This window comes from Bubalus kerabau, chromosome 1 (genome assembly GCF_029407905.1).
Source record: "Bubalus kerabau isolate K-KA32 ecotype Philippines breed swamp buffalo chromosome 1, PCC_UOA_SB_1v2, whole genome shotgun sequence".
In the NCBI taxonomy this organism is placed as follows: Eukaryota; Metazoa; Chordata; class Mammalia; order Artiodactyla; family Bovidae; genus Bubalus; species Bubalus kerabau.
The window spans coordinates 46214315-46235934 of NC_073624.1; the positions used below are offsets into that span (position 1 = coordinate 46214315).

Genomic DNA, 21620 nt, shown 5'->3' on the forward strand with positions numbered 1-21620 from the left:
CCCACAGTAGTAGATATAATGGGCATCTGAGTTAAATTCACCCATTCCAGTCCATTTTAGTTTGCTGATTCCTAAAATTCCTAACAGAAGCAGAAGATATTAAGAAGAGATGGCAAGAATACACAGAAGAACTGTACAAAAAAGATCTTCACGACCCAGATAATCACGATGGTGTGATCACTGACCTAGAGCCAGACATCCTGGAATGTGATGTCAAGTGGGCCTTAGGAAGCATCACTACAAACAAAGCTAGTGAAGGTGATGGAATTCCAGTTGAGCTATTTCAAATCCTAAAAGATGATGCTGTGAAAGTCCTGCACTCAATGTGCCACCAAATTTGGAAAACTCAGCAGTGGCCACAGGACTGGAAAAGGTCAGTTTTCATTCCAATCTCAAAGAAAGACAATGCCAAAGAATGCTCAAACTACCACACAATTGCAGTTGTTTCACACACCAGCAAAGTAATGCTCAAAATTCTCCAAGCCAGGCTTCATAAGTACGTCAACTATGAACTTCCAGATGCTCAAACTGGATTTAGAAAAGGCCAAGGAACCAGAGATCAAATTGCCAACATCTGTTAGATCATCAAAAAAGCAAGAGAGTTCCAGAAAAACATCTAGTTCTGCTTTATTGACTATCCCAAAGCCTTTGACTGTGTGGATCACCACAAACTGTGGAAAATTCTTCAAGAGATGGAAATACCAGACCACCTGACCTGCCTCCTGAGAAATCTGTATGCAGGTTAAGAAGCAACAGTTAGAACTGGCCATGGAACAACAGACTGGTCCCAAATTGGGAAAGGAGTACTTCAAGGCTATATATTGTCACCCTGCTTATTTAACTTATATGCAAGGTACATCATGAGAAATTCTGGACTGGATGAAGCACAAGTTGGAAACAAGTTTGCCAGGAGAAATATCAATAACCTCATCCCTGCAGATGATACTACCTTCCTGGCAGAAAGTGAAGAAGAACTAAAGAGCCTCTTGATGAAAGTGAAAGAGGAGAGTGAAAAAGTTGGCTTAAAGCTCAACATTCAGAAAACTCAGATCATGGCATCTGGCCCCATCACTTCATGGCAAATAGATGGAGAAACAGTGGAAATAGTGTCAGACTTTATATTCTGGGGCTCCAAAATCACTGCAGATGGTGACTGCAGCCATAAAATTAAAAGACACTTGCCCCTTGGAAGAAAAGTTATGACCAACCTAGACAGCATATTAAAAAGCAGAGACATTACTTTGCCAACAAAGGTCTGTCTAGTCAAAGCTATGGTTTTTCCAGTAGTCATGTACGGATGTGAGAGTTGAACTATAAAGAAAGCTGTGCTGAAGAATTGATGTGGTGTTGGAGAAGACTCTTGAGAGTCCCTTGGACAGCAAGGAGATTCAACCAGTACATCCTAAAGGAAATCAGTCCTGAATATTCATTGGAAGGACTGATGTTGAAGCTGAAACTCCAATACTTTGACCACCTGATGCTAAGAACTGACTCATTTGAAAAGACACTGATGCTGGGAAAGATTGAAGGCAGGAGGAGAAGGGGACGACAGAGGATGAGATGATTGGATGGCATCACCAACTCAATGGACATGAATTTGAGTAAACTCCAAGAGTTGGTGTTGGACAGGGAAGCCTGTCATGCTGCAGTCCCTGAGGTCACAAAAAGTCAGACATGACTGAGCAGCTGAGCTGAACTGAACTGAAGCAAATGAAAAAATGAGACAATTATTAATTCCTGGCTGAGCAGGGAATAATATTTATATTGAATTAATAACAGAAACACTGAAGATACATTTAACAGGATGTATGTTATGTTGAGAGGATGGGGAAAAGAGACTAGAGTGTGCAAGAAGTCTAAAATCTTTTTACCATAATATGAAGTCAGTATTGATGGGTAAAACTAGGGATTAAAGTGATAGAAAAATAAATGGGGTATTTAACAAAAATGGAGATAAATACAAGGAGAAATAGCTAATGGGGTGAAATTTCCTCTGGGATAGAGAATGGATCAGGGCCAAAGGAGAACTCCTATTTTTTTTTTTTTTTTTGCTGTTAGAAATCTGTTCAGCACCATTGGTTTTTAACATATACTTGCAAACAGTACTTTGATAAAAGCAAATTAAAAATAATTGCATTACAGATAAAAAGGAAGCACAAGGAGCAAGTTCAGAGGATAAAAAGGCTTCAGAGAAGGCTTCGCTGAGCATCTGACACCCTGAACCTGTTGAAGGATGGTTAGAGAGCCTGGAAACAGCTTGTACAAAGGGCCCGGGGCATATATGTTTTCCCTGAAGGCCATATCTCTTAGAAAGAGAGAAAGGGTGAGTAGGAAGAGATACAGGCAGAGGCAGCTTAAATGGGTACCCAGCCATGGTGGGGACCGTGGCTTTCATTCTACAGATGCAGGTGGCCTTAGAGTGGTCTCAAGGTGGAAGCAACTGACATGACTTGTTTTTAGCAGACTCTTTCTCTTTGGTGAGGAGGGGATGAGGGCAGAAGCAGGCGGACCAATAAGAGGTGATGGTGATCTGGCCCAGAAGGGAGCTTTCAGGGATGGAGAGCGGGGACAGGTAGAAAGATGAGAGTTTCAAGTAAAAGCAATAAGGCTTGATGCCGGGAGGGGCAGAGACAAGCTGATAGGCATTTCCTTCATTTGACCTTTTCATGAAACTTCGGGGCTGGGTGGGAAGTGGGGGCACATGATACTGAAGAAGAAGTTTTGCAGACGAGTTTCTCAAAGTTGTGCTGCTTCACTGAAGCAGATCAGGGACTCAAACTCACCAGCCCAGTCTGCTAACCCATCTCTTTCAACTGCAGAAAGTGTCCCTGGGAACTGTTGCTGGGTAGAAGAGTTAACTAATTCTCGTTCCCTGTGATCTTGTGCAGTAGGTGTTTAAGATGATGGACTGTGGTTCAGAGAAGTTAAGTCACATATCTAAGGTCACACAGTCAATAAGTGGCAAAGCTGAGATTCAACCCCAGGAGGACACAGCAGGGGCTGATGAACCAGAAAAGAAAGTGAAAGTGAAGTTGCTCAGTTGTGTCCAACTCTTTGTGACTCCATGGACTGTAGCCTACTAGGCCTCTTGGTCCCTGGGATTGTCCAGGCAAGAGTACCAGAGTGGGTTACCATTTCCTTCTCCAGGGGATCTTCCCGACCCAGGGATCGAAGCTGGGTCTTCTGCATTGCAGGCAGATGCTTAACCCTCTGAGCCAGGACACCCTTAATAGGGACTCCAGTGACAACAAAACCCCAGGGCCTGGGCTGGGAAGGGGTTTTGGCTAATTTCTTCTTAGTTGAGAGGACAGACCTCAGCATCAGTAGCTGCCCAGTGGCCAGCTCTAACCTGTGCATTGTGGAGGAGAAGGAGCAGGAGGATCTATCCCACTTCTCAGGAATAGGAGGAGTCTGGGCCCCAGTTTTTGGAAAACCACCCGTCTGATGACAGAGACACAGTCAGTCTTGGGGAGCCCTCTAGGCTGAGGCTGGAGGCATGACCCTAGGTTTGAGGTCAGAGTCTGATGGGGGAGACATAACATTGTTCTGTTTTGGGGAGATGGGCTCGACAGTCCCTCCAGGACACCAGGTAGACGTGACAGACCAAGGTGCCAGGTTCAGGCCCAGATTAGAGGTGCACCATGGACCTCAGTGCCAAGCAGGGCAGGGTCACTCCACAGCTCCCAGAAACAGTGTCCCAGCTCCCCAGAGCTCATAGGTGTGGAGTTGCACTTCCTTCTGCCTTGCCATCCCCCAGGAGGAGGGGCTGATGAGGGGTTCCTGTTGTGGGAATACTCCCTGAGTGGAATCAATGTCTGACTCAGGTCACACTTCCCTTGACCTGGTGCCTGGGATCCCTCAGCACCTCTTCAACCTCCAGCAGATGTTCAGCAGATCAGTCTCCCCTTCTGCCTTTCACTGCAGCTATCCATTCATCCATCCATTCATCCATCCATCCATTCTTTCCTCATTGAACATGCAGTGCCAGACTGGTGCCAGGTCTGGGGACACCATGGGGACACACACAGAGTCTGCTCTTCTGGAGCTCACAGCCCAGCACCGAAGACACAGAGAGTATCCAAACAAGGGGCACAGCCTGTGCAAAAGCCCTGAGGATGACTAATACTTTCTCACCGGTTTCGGCGAGCCTTTGAAAACCGTACACCAGATCACAAGACTCCTCTGCTCATATCCTGCGAGACTTCCAATACGTTCGGCCTGAGATAACAAAGCCCTCTGTGTTCTGGCCTCGGCGGCCTCCCTGCTTCCCTCTTCTCCAGCTATGCTGGTCTCCTCCTGGTCCCTCAAACATGCAAGCAGGTCCTCACCTCAACACAGAGCAGAGCCCTTCCTGCCCCATCTCTCTCACCAGCGCAAGGCTTTCTGAGATCACCCGTCTAGTGAATGAATGGAGGATAGAACAGAAGAGTGACTGAAAGAGGCTGGGTGTGCCTAACCCACAGGTAGGTGAAGGAAATCAGCAGAGGAGACTCGGGCAGGCAGCAGGCCGGGAGGGTGTAAAGCCTGCTGGGCTGCAGGGTCTAGGCTTTATTGTGAGCTTCTGAGAAGCTGCTGGAGGGCCTTGGGTGAGAGAGGGACAGTGTCTCTGATGTCACCCCTCATTCCTAGGAGTCTCAGAGCCTGCCTGCCCCTTTTGAACTTGTGCACACAGATCACTGATGCCTGGAGCGAGGGGCTTGTTGGGGAATGGGCTCTAGGCAGAAGCGCTGTGTCCCCCATAGTCCTACTGTGTGCTGACTACCACCTCTGAAGGCATTGTCTTGCTGGCTCTCTGAGGGTCTATAACACACAAGCACTGGGGACCTAGCCACAAAGTCAGTCCAGCCCTGGTCCTGAGGAATGGCCCAGGGTGGAAAGGGGCTTGGTGCATAGTAGGTGCTCAATAAAGATTCCTTCCCTTCTTCCCTCCCTTTCTGGCTCTTACCTCCCCTTGCCTTCTGAGAAGGGGTCAGGCCACCCAAGTGGGCAAGGTGCTTAAGAATATGTCTTTGGCACGAAGTCACTCTGCCTCTCCACTCACTAGCTGTGTGATCTGAGCAAACTGCTTGTCCTCTCTGACCCTGGCTTCTCCATCTGGAAATTGGATATGCTAACACTGCTCACCACTGGCGGTGTGGTAGCCACGAGGCTCGGTGATACGGCCAGTTGGGGATGCAGGCTTCATGAAAGAAATGAAAGTGACAGTCACTCAGTTGTGTCCTAATCTTTGCGACCCCATGGACTATACAGTCCATGGAATTCTCCAGGCCAGAATGCTGGAATAGGTTGCTGTTCCCTTCTCCAGGGGGTCTTCCCAAACCAGGGATCAAACCCAGGTCTCCTGCATTGCAGGCAGATTCTTTACCAGCTGAGCCACCAGAGAAGCCCAAAAGGCTGTTGTTACTACCTGATACTGATGCACTTATGATGCTCTTGTTGAAAGAGGAACTTAGGAGTGACTGAGTCCCATCTGCCCAGAATCTGGAATCAAGATTGCTGGGAGAAATACCAGCAACCTCACATATGTAGATGATACTATTTTAATGGCAGAAAGAGAAGAGGAACTAAAGAGCCTCTTGATGAAGGTGAAAGAGGAGAGTGAAAAAGCTGGTTTAAAACTCAACATTCAAAAAATGAAGGTCACGGCATCCGGTCCCATCATTTCGCGGCAAATAGAAGGGGAAAAAGTGGAAGCAGTGACAGATTTTATTTTCTTGGGTTCCAAAATCACTGTGAATGGTGACTGCAGCCATGAAATTAAAAGGCACTTGTTCCTTGGAAGAAAAGCTGTGACAAACCTGGACAGCATATTAAAAAGCAGAGATATCACTTTGCTGACAAACGTCAGTCAAAGCTATGGTTTTTCCAGTAGTCATGTAAGGTTGTGAATGCGGGACCATAAAGAAGGGTGAGTGCCAAAGAATTGATGCTTTCAAACTGTGTTGCTGGAGAAGACTCTTGAGAGTCCCTTGGACAGGAGATCAAACCAGTCAGTCCTAAAGGAAAACAACCCTCGATATTCATTGGAAGCACTGATGCTGAAGCTGAAGCTCCAATACTTTTTGCAACCTGATGTGAAGACCCAACTCACTGGAAAAGACCCTGATGCTGGGAAAGATTGAGGGCAGGAGGAGAAGGGGGCAACAAAGGACGAGTTGGCATCATCGATTCAATGGACATGAGTTTGAGCAAACTCCAGGAGATGGTGAAGGACAGGGAAGCCTGGCATGCTGCAGTTCATGGGGTCACAAAGAGTCAGACACGATGTAGCAAGTGAACAACAATCTCCCCATGGTCCGGATGAGGAAACTCCTCATGGCCCAGAGAGGGGACAACTTACCTATGGTCACATGGTTGGTTGGCATGAGCTAGGGCATGGCATTCAGGGGTAATCAGGCCTGTGCTCAAGCTCCAGACAGAGATCTTAAGGGTTGGCAAATATGGTCCAGGGGCCAAGTCTGGCTCACTGCCTGCTTTTTTTTTTTTTACAGCCTGCCAGCTAAGGATGGATTTTACAGAAGACCATTTGCAACTGATTTGAGGAAAGGAAATGCTAACTTTGAACTTCAATGAAGCAAAATATTACCCTTCTCCAAAAAAAAGGGGGGAAAAAGAATTCTACTCTTCTCAGTAGTAGATCTGTATCACCAAAAACAAAATAAAAAAGTCCTTGATTACTATTATTATATTTGAAATTTTGTCAATTGACAAAGAGGTGGGAATTTGTGTTCTCCTGTATAACAGCTTTCATGTTGTCTCTTGGCCCCCAAAGCCTGAAGTAGTTATTCTTTACCCTACCTTTCTATTCCTCACCCTGCCTGGGGGCTCCCCAGACGCAACCAGTCTCAAGGCTGATAGCCCCCACCCAGACTCCCGCTGTGGCTGGGGGACCCAGACCATAGTACTGTGGACTCCCCACCCAGTGCTCACCCCATGCTCCCAGCCCTGCTTGCAGCACTGACCTTGGAACCCAGCTGTCGCTGGGGGATGTGTGCACAGTAGCCTCGGAGGCGTCCCGCCACTGGCTCTCGGCCCCCAGCTCCCCTGAGTACCACACTCTCCTTTCCAACCCCTTGCGAGAGCCAAGGCCAGCGTGGGTGGCTGAAATCTCCCCGGTAACAAGATCTGTCCCCCACTTCCAGCCTCCTCCCCTAACCTGCTGCCCCTCCTCCCTCACCGGCACCTGCGCTCTGGCCCCTCCTCCCGGCCCCTCCTCCCGGCCCCTCCCGCACCCCTACTCCTGCCCCCTCCTTGCCTGGCTCTCCATGTCACCATCTGTGGCACAATCCTTCTCTGTCACTCTCCCTGCCACCCCCTCCTTCCCCTCCTTCCTTCCCTGTGCTCTCTCCCTGCATCTCTCTCTGCATCCCTCCCTCTGGCCCCTTCTCTGCTCTTTCCTCCTCTTTCTCTTCTCCTGTCACGCATTTCTCATCACTCCCCCTCATTCTGGCTTTCCACCCACTCGCTGTCTTCTCTCTCTGTCTCTCCCTGTCTTTCCACCTCCGACCGACCCCCGTTTCCCCTCTCTTTCTATTGGTTTCTTATAGTCCTCTGTTCCTCATTTCTCTTCTTTTCCTTGGGAGGTTTCTCCCTGCACCCCACCCCCAGCCTCCTGCCTGCAGACCCCCCCATCTGTGTCCCTTCCCCCCACCACCCAGGACGTGTCCTGCAATTGGGGGGGTGACGTACCAGGCAGTGGGAAGTCAGGGCCGGAGACCAGATGGGAGCGGCTCTGTGGGCAGACGTGGCTGTGGCCGCTGCAGGCATAGGAGGGGGCCCGGTCCCGCCAGCAGTCTAGAAGTGGGCACTGTGTGGGGACCCCAGCTCAGGGGTGCTCAGGGACTCCTGGGGACTGGGCAGGGAGAGGGGACAGCAGAATGATAACCAGCCTGGCTGCAAGGAGGGAAGCCCTCGCCCCATGGGCAGGTAAGGAGGCTGGGGCCGGATGGGGTCCCAGAGGGTGGGGTGCTGGAGCCCACCTTCTGCCCAGGATGAACTTGGGAGGCTGGGGCTGGGGGTTGGGAGAGGGTAGGAAGGTCTAGGGAGGAAGGAGGACTTCCTGTGACCTCTTGATGGACAGAAGGGGCCTGGGGCCTGGGGGGTGGGCATTAATCTCGGAATCTCATATCATGACTCCAGAATCTCGGAATCACAAAACAGCAGTGTCGGAGCTGGACAAACCAGATGCCTCATGGCATTTAGCTTAAGTGCCAGCTTTCCTGAGCTCCCCTTCTGGACTGGGCACTGTGCTCAGCACACTCCCATTTAATCTTTACAACAACCCTGGAAGGTGGGTACATTCGTCTTCATTTTAATAGGAGGAAATTGAGGTCCAGAGGTGGGAAGTGAGTTGTCCAAGGTCACACAGCAATTTGGCATCATTCCTTTGTGGCAGACCCTAAGTCCCCAACCTAGGGGCTGTGGGCTTGTGGGCTGTGCTCCTGGGGGTCAGGTCTGAAGTGGGCACAGACCATCTGGGCCTCTTCCTGGGGGGCAGGCCCAGGGGAGCAGAGAGCAAGTAGAATGCGGAGTCAGCCAGGGACCATCAGCCTGTGTTGTCCAGGGCTGTCTCAGTCCTTGTTATCTCTCAGCCCAAGGCCTTCAGGGAAGCCTGCAGAACCAGGAGGCACTGACGTGATGGTTTAGTAATAGGCATAGTAATAGTTGAGCTGGGCTCAACTTCTGGCCTCCCACTTACCAGGTGAGTGACCTTGTACAACTTATCGAACTTCTCTGAACCTCAACTTCCTCCTCTCTAAAAACCCTCCCTCTTGGGCTTGGCAAGGATCTCATGATGTGTGTTTGAGGCCTATCCCAGGAGCATCCTCCCACCTGGCTTTGAGTTCTACTTGCTGAACTTCTTGGTCTATTGACATCTGTGATGCCCTGGGTGCTGCCCTGGGTGCTGTGCTGGGTGCTAGGGTTACAAGTACAAATAACTCAGGGTCCTGTGCCTAAAAGCCAGCAATCTAGAAGGGAAGAGGGTGGGATATAGACAAACGGAGAATGATCTGGCATCCATGAGGGCTGTTCTGAATTGCTGCGGGGCTCAGAGCAGCCACTCACCCTCTCTGGACCCTTGTTCCCTCTGGAAAAGTCTTCCAAGGAGTCTGCCCCCGGTTTTCAGGCAAGCTTGTACCAAAGATAAACCAGACAGGGAGGAAAATGCCCTCCTCTCCAAAGGATGAACCAGATCATGCACAGTACCCCAGCTCCTTAAAAGGCAGCATCTAAATTGCAGGTCTGACTTACACCCAAGGAAAGCTATAATTTCCTTGCTTCTGGCATTCTGCCCTGTTAAACTTTGACAGGGAAGATGTGCCCAGATAAAGGCGGAGGCAAGGAGTCTTCCAGGGGGGCCAGGGGCTCTGGGAGGGGCTATTTAATTCTCTTGCACGAAGGCAGGGCCTGGCTGGTACACTGTGTTCCTGCCAAGGCCATGTGTGTTAGCACGTATGCGTGTGTGTGTGGGTACACAGGTGTGTGTCTGGGCAGGAGACACCATCCTCAGAGCTCACCCTCAAGCTTCCCCCAGGGCATCTGTCCCTGCAGCCTGGAAATTAGGTTTGCCTGGCTCACTGCTCCTCTCTTAGGAGCCTCCCTCCTCCAGCCCTGGGCTGTGATTGGCCACCTGACGGGAATGCTATAAAGAGGATCTGCACACAAGGAGGCGAAGTGGATGGATTGGTGACGTAGAGCTCCCCGGCCAAGGAGGTCTGGACTCTTAAGTTCCCAGATTCACAATTCTGGGTCTAAAGGCTGATTCCAATATTCTGGAAATCTGAACTTCTCCAATTCAAAGACACAGAGTCTAAAAATCTATGACTCTACAAGTCAGTTCTAAGACTCTAAAATTCAATTTTTAAGTCTCTAAGGTTCTAGGGATTTGGATCCATGATCTTAATAGTTCAAGAGCCTAAGGAGCAGTAAGGAGAGTTGTGAATAGGCTAGTAGGAAAGCTGGATGCCATCTGGTTTCCCTGACCAGTTATGATCCTAAAATAAGTGCCTTCTCTAGGTCTGGCCTGTCTGCTGGCCTGTGAAATGGATGGGTCGGGAGTTGGTGTAATGAATCCTCCCAGCTTTGCCCCTTCCCAACTGTGTGAGCCGAGCACAAGGCCTCATTTGGTCCCTGTGTGTACTGTGGGGACAACTTAGTGCCTTCTTCATAAGACCCTATCCGATGCTGCACATCACTGCTGAGCCTGGAGCCTGGCAGTCAGGGATCAGTCCCCAGGGACTGGCAGTACTGTTAAGATCCTATGAGCCCACCTTTCAGGCTGCCCGTCAACTAGAGCCTGGGGTGATGGCAGATTGAGGCCTCTCCTGAGGGTTGGAGGAGCAAGAAGGGGATGCTCTGAATGCAGTCATCCTGGGGAAGCATCAAGAGGAGCCAGGGCGAAGGGGTTCTTTCCCGTTTTTGGCATTGCCCTGCCTGCTCAGAGTCCTTGGAAAATCCAGGTCATCGTGCAAGGGCAATCAGACATGCTCACCCACCCAGAGGTGTCTGCTCTGAGTTGGGGTGCCTCCCCTTTGAAGGAGCTTTGCATCTGAAAAGCTGTGTCAGGACAGGGCAGTGGGGACCATAGGTCCTGCTGAAGGCATTTCAGGTCCAGGGCTGGGCAGGCAAGGGGACACTGGAGGAAGTTTCCCCTGAGAGCTTTCTTTCTCCCTCGGGGTTTCCCTAGGGAGTCAGGGAAGCCAGCAGCCGAGCGACTTGGGGAGGGGGCATCATTTGGAAAAGGGAGAAGGTCCAGTCCCAGAGGAGGCTCTGGCCTTCAGCTCTGGCCTGTAACTGGGTCTCCAGAGAGCCAGGGAGTCCTGCTAAGGAGGCGAGGGCATCCTAGGCCAGGGGCCCTACCCCAGGAGGGCCTGGATCCCCTCCGTCAGCAGTTCATCCTTCCTTTGTGTCGAGATTTGTCCACCCAGGGTTCCTCTGATTCACTCAGTGCCTCAGACACTGAGACAGAACTTGTGTGGAAGGGACGTGGGAAAGGACCAGAGCTGAATATGAGCATCTCCACGCTTAAGGAGAGTCAAGTCCAGTAGGCACGCCGGGAGGAGGCCCGGCTCCTCATAACACAGGAGAAGTGCAGTAAGAAGGTGCTCGCAGAGTGGGTGGGGTGCTGGTTTCCACTGAGCTACTGGGCAAGCTCTTACTCACACTTGAAGGCCTCCTTGAAGTGCCCTCTTCTCAGAGGAGCCCACCCCACTGGTACAGGGGGGAGCTGACTATTCTTGTCCTCACCTCCAGCATGTTATGAATTTCTCCACCATCAGTCAGCCGTGGGAGCAGGAGGGACAGCAGCCGCCCACCCCCCAAGTTCACAGTCCATCATCCTAGGCAGGGCCTTTGTGGGGGGCACAGTGGGATGGGCCAGGCCGAGAGGATCTTCAGGGGCTTTGATTCCCAGGGAAGGGGACACCTCTGAGCATGTGGTTCTTAACTGCATTCAGAATCTGAGGAATCGGATGAATGCGCTGGGCTCTGCCCAGAAAATACAAGGAGGCGTTGTTACCTTTCACCAGAGTTTGGCAGGGGGTGGGGGGTGGTTATGGATCTGCTGAAGTTCATCTAGAGACTTGGGCTCAGCATTAAGGATGGGTGACATGCAGCAATGTTTTCAAGTGTGCGAGCTGAGATCTATTGGGGATGTCTTAGTCTGTCCAGCTTGCTGTAACAGAATGCCATAGACTGGGTGGTTTATACACAATGGAAATTCATTCCTCACCATTCTGGAGGTGGGGAAACCCAAAATCAAGGTGCCAGGAGATTCAGTATATGGTGGGGACCTGCTTCCTGGTTCCCAGCTGGCTGTTTTCTAGCTGTTTCCTTCCATGGCAGAAGGGATCTAGGACCTTTCTTCAGAAGAGCACTAATCCCATTCATGAGGACTCTACCCCTGTGTCCTAATCACCCCCCACTGCGGCTCTCCCTCCTATCATCGCACTGGAGGTTAGGGTTTTAACAAATCATTTAGGGGTGGGAAGGACACAGTCTATCTCAGAGTCTATCTCAGTGGGTGATCCACTTGGGTCTCTGCCAGTGAGGCAATCGTATGTTGAAAGGGCATATTATGTTATGGAAGAGTGTGACATCACTGAATTGCAATATAAAAGGCACTGGTGTCAAAAGCATTTGAAAAGGGCTGGTATAGAGAAAAGGACCTATGTTGTCAGCAGCTGACTGAATGATCCACTCGCCCCTTTACTGAAACATTTGTGGAACACTCGTCCTGTGCACAGGGGAAGGGAGCAGGCCACTGCTGGTCTTGCCCTCTGGAGCAAGCAAGCCCAAGTCCCCTGCTGCACCCCTATTACGTCATATAGGGTGTTCTCTTTACCTCTCTAATATTCAGTTTTCTTGTCTGAGAAGTGGGGCTACCTTGCCAGCCTCCCTTGCTGGCCTGTGCAGAATGAATGAATGACTTGAATGACTTGTCCAACTCTGGGCAGGTGCCCAGGGAGTCTCCAAGTTCAGTGTGATGGGGGAGGAGCTACAGAGAGAAAGTCATGCCCTGCCCTGACCAAGCTATGTCCTCCCTCCTCCAGGCCAATAGCTGGCTGCTGACCCACCCTCTCTTGGCCATGAACACCCCTGGCTCCCTTTCACTGCTGCCTGTGACCTCGGAACCCGGGAACACCTCGTCAGCCTGGCCCCCAGATGCTGTCCTCGGAAATGTGTCCGCAGCGTCAAGTGCGGCAGGTCTGGCTGTCAGCGGCGTTCTGATCCCACTGGTCTACCTGGTGGTGTGTGTGGTGGGCCTGCTGGGCAATTCTCTGGTCATCTACGTGGTCCTGCGACAGACGGCCACCCCATCGGTCACCAATGTCTACATCCTCAACCTGGCACTGGCCGATGAGCTTTTCATGCTGGGGCTGCCCTTCCTGGCTGCCCAGAACGCTCTGTCCTACTGGCCCTTCGGCTCCCTCATGTGCCGCCTGGTCATGGCTGTGGATGGCATCAACCAGTTCACCAGCATCTTCTGCCTCACGGTCATGAGCGTGGACCGCTATCTGGCCGTGGTGCACCCCACCCGCTCAGCCCGCTGGCGCACGGCGCCCGTGGCCCGCACAGTCAGTGCGGCTGTCTGGGTGGCCTCGGCCGTAGTGGTGCTGCCCGTGGTGGTCTTCTCGGGTGTGCCCCGTGGCATGAGCACCTGCCACATGCAGTGGCCCGAGCCAGCGGCTGCCTGGCGGGCTGGCTTCATCATCTACACGGCTGCGCTGGGCTTCTTTGGGCCACTGCTGGTCATCTGCCTCTGCTACCTGCTTATCGTGGTCAAGGTGCGCTCCGCCGGGCGGCGGGTGCGGGCCCCCTCGTGCCAGCGGCGGCGGCATTCTGAGCGCAAAGTCACGCGCATGGTGGTGGCTGTGGTGGCGCTCTTCGTCCTCTGCTGGATGCCTTTCTACGTGCTCAACATCATCAATGTGGTGTGCCCGCTGCCCGAGGAGCCTGCCTTCTTCGGCCTCTATTTCCTGGTGGTGGCCCTGCCCTACGCCAACAGCTGTGCCAACCCCATCCTTTATGGCTTCCTCTCCTATCGCTTCAAGCAGGGCTTCCGAAGGGTCCTGCTGAGGCCCTCCCGCCGTGTGCAAAACCAGGAGCCTCCCGTGGGGCCTCCGGAGAAGACGGAGGAGGAAGAGGAGGCTGGAGACGGGGAGGACCAGCACGCGGGAGCAGGGAAGCAGGGGGACTGGAGGGAGATGAACGGCCGGGTCAACCAGATCATACAGCCAGGTCCCAGTGGGCAGGAGCGGCCTCCCAGCAGCACCACCAGCAAGGAGCATCAGTTCCTACCCCAAGAACCCTTGGCTGGGGAGAAATCCGACACGCTGCACATCAGCTATCTCTAGGGGCCTGTGGAGGGCCAGCGTAGCCCGAGGAATGGGCAGAGACTGTGGGTGCACCTAGGGTGTGCCACCCGAGGTAGTAGGGCCCGTGATGGAATATTTGGAGGCCTGGGCCCTAATCCCCTTGCTGTGTGACTTACTGTGTGACCTCAGATAGGTGGCTTCCCCCTCTCTGGGCCTTTTGTTCTCCTCTGTGACTCAGGGATGGGAGACAGCGGTCTGGATGAGCTCTATCCGATAAGTCTGGAGGGGCATCACGGCTGGGCGAATCTTCCTGAATAGGGTCAGGATAAGGGGAGGGGTGGAACTTCCCTGGCGGCTCAGGGGTAAAGAATCTGCCTGCAATGCAGGAGCCACAGGAGATGAGGGTTCGATCCCTGGGTCAGGAAGGTCCTCTGGAGGAGGGCATGGCAAGCCACTCCACTATTCTTGCCTGGAGAATCCCATGGACAGAGAAGCCTGGTGGGCTACATTCCATAGGGTCGCAAAGAGTCAGACATGACTAAAGCGACTTAGCACGCACAGCACAAACAAGGGGAGAGGTACAGATGGGCTCTCCCCTTCAGAGACAGAGCACCCTATATATTGGCCCTCAGAAGGATAAACCAAGGCCTTGGATTTCCTGGGCTCAGTCAGGTTCACAAAAGAGGGAGTGGGGCCCAGTATTCACAGGGGTCAGTACTGCAGCCCCAAATGGGAGGAAGTCTCCCCTGGTAGGGAGAAGGGGTGTGAGACTGCCCAGGCACCACATCAGCTCTGCTCCTCTTGCTGCAAGGCTGAGGGCCAGCCCTTCTCCTCTCTGGACCTCAGGTCTCACCTGCTGAACAACCCGATAACCTCCAGGCCTTCTTGGTCCAGATGGTCAGTGCCGGCTGTGTTCCTGGACAAGAGAAGAGGCCGATTTTCCAGGAAGCTAATTAAGTCCAGCTTCAGAGTTCCTGACTGCTTGGGTCCTTCTGAGGCTCTGAGTCTAATTTTGTCTTTGTAATGTTGTATTCCTTTTCTTAAACAAGGACCCCATATTGCACAGGCCCCTCAAAGGCTAGTTCAGGCCCTGTTGGGGGCAGCTTACCAACCTTCAAAGCATCTTGCTTTGTGTCCTATGGCTGGAGGGGGTCTCGGGGTTTTGAGGGCTCAGGAGCCTTCTCGTAGGAGAAATTCTCCCTGCTTCTCCCCTCTCATTGACTAAGTCAGGGACCTGGCCTGGGCAGACTGACACGGAAAGGCAGCATGTCTAAATAGAACTGAAAGGAAGAGGAATAAGAGGAGGAGGCAGAGGGGAAGAAAAAGGAGGAAGAGAAGGGGGAGGGGGGAGGAAGAAGAAGTGAAGGTCAGATCTGTCTCATGACCTTGGGGCCAACCTTGGCCACCCTGGGCTGACCTCAGGGGCAACATCAATGAAATTGGGTTGCCAGTCAGTGCCTGGCCTGATCAAACTCAAGGAAAGGATGCCATCAGGGTGGAAAAGCTAATGTCCTGAAAGGTATGGGGCCAGCAACCCCTGAGGGCCTGCAGCACGCTGAAGTGTTGGGCCTTAATGGGAGCCTAGGAGCAGAGCTGAGAAGCAGGGCCTGGCTCCCCGGAGAGGTTGGGAGGAGTGGTGCAGCCCTGGCAGGCTGGGGAGCAGGCCTCCTGGTCTTTCACATTCCCCAGGTCCAGGTCGGAAAGGCTCAAGGAAGAAAAGACTGGAGGAGGCTGGAGGGAGACCATAGGGAGAGGCTCCTGTCCAAGATTGGGCTCGGGCTGGCCTGGATTCCCTCCCCGAGATGACCCCTTAGAGCCACAGTGAGACTGGTTCTGAGGAGAGTGGCACCTCTTGCTAAATCTCCCAACCCCCACCCTTCAGAAGGTAGGGGGTCCTCAGAGAAAATGTGGGAACCACAACCTGGGAGACCTCCAGATCCTGTCCAGCCTTGACCTCTCTGGGCCTCAGTTTCCCCTTCATAAAATGGCAGTGGTTGTCCCAGTTTGCCTGCCTCCTGGGATTTGGGAAGAAAAGGAGTCATCTGGGGTAAACTGCCATGTACACTGCAGTGGGTGAGGCTGGGGCGTAACAGATTACAGAGTGGAGGCAGCCTCCTTCTTTCTCATGAAGTGGCTTCTCTGTCTTCCAGTCCTTTGGGGTAAGGACACTACAGGATACAAGGAAGGGAAGTTGAGGTTCAGAAGCCAAGAATCGGGGGGCAGGGCTTGGGGAAGAGTGAGGCCCCATCAGGGGGAAGGAAGTGTACAAAACTAGAGCTTGTACAGGGGTTGGAGGCTGGAGGCCCAGTCCCCATTCTAGGGCTCCCCTGAGGAGGGTCTGGGGTCTGAGGGAAGAGGACCCCTGGCATTCTAGCATCTCCTGCTTTCCTGATTCCTGGGGCAAGTGAGCCACTTCTATAAGGGTGCCTGAGAGGCCCTAAGGAAAATTCTGACCCAAACTCTTGTCAATAAAGTTGGTGACACATGACGACCGGCCTGGGCCAACTGCTCTGACTAGCACTGTGTTTTAGATTGGTTTGCCTGAGTGGGGGTGTGGCCATGCATGCCTTTCTATCAGGATACTCCTTCTCTCCTGTCTCTCAGCTCTGCATGCCCAGGCCTCCTTGTGTATTGCCTTCCAGAGTCCTGGTCCTCCAGGAGTCGTGGAAGATGCTCCTGACAAACCTCAGCCTATATCCTTAGAGAGCTTGATCCAAAAGCAGTAAACCTACTCTTTTGCTGCGTCCAAATTTCAGACCTCGTGGAAGAGAGCTGATTGGTTCTAATTGGGTCACATGATGGCCATATGGGTAGATCACCAAAGACAAGGTGATAGAATGCCATGATTGGTCAGATGTGGGTCATAAGTCCATCTTTCCAGCTATAAAGAAGGTGGGACACTGTGATGGACAGTTTGGCCTGACCAGTGGGGTAGGAGTTAGGTCAGGGACAGACTCTCAATGGCAGGGAGAAATGAGACAGGCAGCAACAATAACAGGATGGAGGAGGAGTGTGTAAATACAATGGAAGGGTATATAGTAGGTGCTCAGGCATCTTAGCCATATCCACGAATGAAGGTGCATTGGGGTGAAACACAGGGCCTGCTGTGTGTGTGGCCGTTGTGCATGGGCTGGGAGCAGAGGGACTGCTGGCAGCCAAGGTTGTGTGGGGAGTGGGGCCTTGGCTAGGGTCACCCCTCTGGAGCCCAGAGCCCTCCAGCTTCCCTGACGTCTTATATGTCACTCACTACCTGTGCACACACATGTGCGTGTGCAGGGTTCAAGCCTGATGTATCCATGTTCCCAGGGCCTGGCAATGCTGTGGGCCCTTCATAAGATGATTTGGGATAAATGAGTGAATGGAAGAAATTCCATTTCACAGTTCCAGGGGGAAATTTTCACACTGTTACTCTAGCTTCCTTTGGTTGGTACAATGTGGTTGTTGTTCAGTCACTCAGTTGTGTCCTACTCTTTATGTCCCCATGGACTGCAGCATGCCAGGCTTCCCTGTCCATCACCAACTCCTGGAGTTGCTCAAATTCATGTCCTTTGAGTTAGTGATGCCATCCAACCATCTCATCCTCTGTCATCCCCTTCTACTCCTGCCTTTTATATTTCCCAGCATCAGGGTCTTTTCCAGTAAGTCAGCTCTTGGCATCAGGTGGCCAAAGTACTGGAGCTTCAGCTTCAGCAACAGTCCTTCCAATGAATATTCAGGCCTGATTTCCTTTAGGATTGACTGGCTTGATCTCCTTGCAGTCCAAGGGACTCTCAAGAGTCTTCTCCAGCATCACAGTACAAAAGCATCAATTCTTTGGTGCACTGTGGTGACCCTGAATAAATGCGGGAAGAATCGAGGGGGTGGAAAGAGTGATATGGGGGTTTGGGGTTAGAATCTGTGTCTTATGGGAACCACAGGGGCTGTGGGTTCAGGGGAGGCTCTGGAGCTGTGAGCCCAAGCAGGTAGAAGGGGTGATGATGGTCCTCCCTGCCTAATTCCTTCTCTCCAGATGTCCAAGTTGCTCAAGACATCCAAGACCCAAGACCTTACCTTAAACTTGTCTCTCAGAGGCAGTTGCCAGGCAACAGCCCATGGCTTGGACCAGGACTTCATACATCAGCCTCAGCACCAGCAGAAAGGAGTCTGCAGGGCCTGGGACAAGGAAGCCAAGGGCCCAGGGCTTCAGCCCTTTTCACCTCCAAGGAGTGGGGGAGATAGAGGCCACTGTCCCATAGGGAAGTGACAGCCTGGGTTCCAAAGGACTCCAGACACAGAAGAAAGCACTCTAAAGACAGCAAGAACTCCAGGTATAAGGTGAGGGGAGTTGTACAAGGCCACAGTCCCATCAAAACATCAGGGTGCTCCTCTGTGGCCAGCAGGCCCTGATGAGACTTGGTGAGTCTACTGGAAGGCCAGAGGGCAAACACATCCCTTAAACGTCATGAGACCCAAAGTCAGGAGATCTGGGACGTAGGCCCACTCTGCCACAAACCTACCACATGGCCTTGGCTATTCACTTGACCTCTTTGGGCAAAGTTCCTTAAGTTGATAAAGGTTTTCCTGTGTGCAAGGCCCTGACGCTGGACTGGGAGTACAGTGGAGGGAAATAGACAGGTTCCCATGCTTGTGGCACTCACAGGCAGCCACACAGGTAAACGGACCACTGTCCAGTGGGATGCTAGTGCAGTGTGCTCTGGAGGAACACAGCTGGGGGGAGGGGTCTGTGTTGGGGCTGGTACTGAGAGCAGAGGGTGAGCCTGAGTGTGTCTGGCAGGGGGACAGTATGTGCTAAGGCCCTGGGGTCGGAGAAAGGCAGTGAATGAAAGGGAGAAAGGCCCAGTTCAGGGACAGAAGCTGTGTCAGACAGGACCTCCTAGGAAGTTAATTCCCACTGTGCATCGAATTGTGTCCCCTTCCCTCAAATTCATATGAGGCCCTAACCTCCAGTACCTCCAGATGTAATTTTATTTGGAAATAGGGTCTTTCCAGTCATAAGGAGTTCTGATGACATCCCCCCAGAGTAAGGTGGATCTCTATTTCAGTATGACTGGTGTTCTTACAAAAGGGAAGATCTGGACACAGACACGAGCATGGGGAAAATGCTGGGTGATGCACCCAAGAGTCAGTGCCAAAGACAGCCAGAAAACCACCAGAAACTGGGAGAGACGTCTGGAACATGTCCGTTGTCTCAACCCTCAGAAGGAAGCAGCCTTGCCTGACACCTTAATCTTGGACTTTCAGCCTCCAGAGCTATGAGAAAATACATTTTGGTTGTTTAAATCACCTAGTTGTGGTAGTTCAGTCCAGCAGTCCTAGCAAACTAATACAATTACCACCTGCAAAACAAAGCCAGCATCCCTGCCTCTCCTGGGCCTCTGGAAGACCTTGGACATTATCATTCATTCATGTCTTCATTCAACAAGTGTTTATAGAACAGCTGCCAAATGCAAAAAGCAGAAGGTAGAGAAATACAAGGTCTGTCTTCAGGGCCAAAGGAAGTCACATTGAACATAAGAGATAAAGGGGTGGTTCTTAAGCCCCTGGAATATGGAACTGTCTAGTTTCGAATCCCCACTCATCCATTCACTAGCTGTTTGATTAACCTTTCTGTGCCTCAGTTTCCTTCTCTCTGAGATGAAGATGAGGGTAGACATCTATGTTAAGAGGATTATGTGAGTAGTACAGTCCACTGTACAGGGCTTCACTGGTGGCTCAGACAGTAAAGAATTGCTTGCAACATGGGAGACCCAGGTTTGATTCCTGGGTTGGGAAGATCCCCCAGAGAAGGGAATAGCTACCCACTCCTGTATTCTTGCCTGAAAAATCCCATGGACAGAGGAGCCTGGTGGGCTACAGTCAATGGGGTCACAAAGAACTGGACACAACTGAGTAACTAGCACTTCACTTTCACAGTGCATTGTAGGTACTATGAATTAAATAAACCTGAGAAATGCTTTAACAAAAGTGAGAAGCCATCCACGGGTGGGGGTGGAAATCTTGGTGGAGGGGTTATAGCCCAGCCAAGCGTCAAGAGGGAACTGGAGTTTGTGCTCTGGGAAGAAGTGTGAAAGATGTTCAAAGTACTATTGAACAGCTCTCATATCCATTTTACAGCTGAAGACAGTGAGGCCTGGGATGGTCACATGATTCACCCATGGTCACAGCACCAGAGGCAGACCAAGAACCCCATTTTCCTAGTCCCCAGTCCAGCGCCTATAGTTTTTAGAAACTACGAAAATGAAGGTGAGTGTGGCAGGAGTGATGCTGGGTGTGGAAAGAACCCGGAGGCCAATGGTGTCAGCTCCTTGGCAGCCACTGGTGGTGACAGGCAATGTCCTTGAGCAAGACTCAGCAGCATGCAGAGCATCCCAGGCCTCTGGATTGCTGATGTCAGGACAGAGAGGGGCAGTGACGTCATCATGCTGCTGGTGGGCAACAAGATGGACCTGGCCAATAAGAGGCAGATGACCACTGAGGAGGGCAAGCAGCACGCCGAAGAACTGAGTACCATGTTCATCGAGACAAGTGCAAAGACAGGCTACAGCATGAAGCAGCTCTTCTGACCTGTGGGCTCGGCTCTGCTTGAAATGGCAAATGTCCAGGATAGAAGCAAAGAAAGGATGGCTGACATCAAGCCGGACAAACTCCAGGAGCCCCTGGCCAGTGAGGGTGGCTGCTTCCACTGATGCAGCCCGACCTTCCTTTGACACTACTCATTTGTTGTGATCTCGGTTGTGTTCTAGAAGCCCAGCCCAGCCACCCTCTAGCCAGCCCTGCAGCCTTGTCATAGGCCGGTCTGGCAGGCTAAGGTGGTCTGCACACAGGAGTGAACGTCACTGATGTATTTGAGCACACACATGTGGGTGGAGGGCAAGGCCAATCTTCACTTTTTCACAAGCTCAAAGACAGTGCTTGGTGCCACACTTGGCCTCCTCCAGGGTCCCAGACACCCCAGGTCCTGGCTCACATAGCCCGGGGACACAGCCTGCAGACAGCCAGGGGCTCCTACCCTCTGGAGATCTTGTAAACAGGAAGGGAAAATGAGGCCTGCAGTCGGACAGGGCCTCTCCGACTTGCTCTCTGCTTTAATGACCGGGAAACATGTCAATATTTGCACATGGGAACGGCTGGCCCTGCTGTGCTTGGTCAGCATGCCCAGAGCCTACTTGGTTTCACCACCTGTAAGAACAGGGGTTATCTCTGTGCTCCAGGGTGGGTCTACCCCGGATCATCAGACAGGGCAGGTCCCTCCTCCTGGATGACCATGATAAATAGCAGCAATTACTGCGAGAACAAAGCAAACACACAATGATCACTGCAGTGGGTGGCAGTGACAGGTGAGCTCTCTGCCATACAATCTGCTTCGAACCTCACAGCCACCACTTCTTAGCTCTGTGTGCCTTTGGGCCAGGCTGGAAACGTCTTGGAACCTCAGCTTCCACATCCATAAAACGGGCTCAGTAGCCCCCGACTGTCGCAGGGCTGGGAGGTGGCGGCGACGCGTTAGCTTCGGCTGAGTCCAGCGCCGGGCTCTGTGTCCAGCAGGGGGCGCCGAGTGACCTTCCCCTCTCCCCTTGGCTCCCTCCAGCAGCTCCACTCGGCCGAACTCGGCTCGACTCGGCACAGTGCGGTCAGACCCGGCTATGATCCGCCAGACCCGCTTGACTCGGCTGGACTCGGCTCCGCTCGGCCAAGTTCGGCTTTGCTCGGTTCTGCTCGGCTCCACCGGAGCTGAACTCTCAAAGGCCCCTCCCCGGCGCCGCCGCGGCTGCCTTCGCGCATCTCCTGTTGGGCTTCTGGCTT

The 21620-nt window shown here is 52.3% G+C and overlaps 1 protein-coding gene across 1 annotated transcript; it reads left to right on the forward strand.

The window, feature by feature from the left end:
* Positions 1-12587: 12587 nt before the first annotated feature.
* SSTR3 (somatostatin receptor 3) lies at positions 12588-13856 on the forward strand. Its single transcript, XM_055566174.1, has one exon. The coding sequence runs from the start codon at positions 12588-12590 to the stop codon at positions 13854-13856; it is 1269 nt and encodes a 422-aa protein (XP_055422149.1).
* Positions 13857-21620: the final 7764 nt, after the last annotated feature.

Bases quoted from the DNA above. Each gene is read 5' to 3' on its own strand.
- SSTR3 (XM_055566174.1), top strand. From the start codon at position 12,588: ATGAACACCCCTGGCTCCCTTTCACTGCTGCCTGTGACCTCGGAACCC.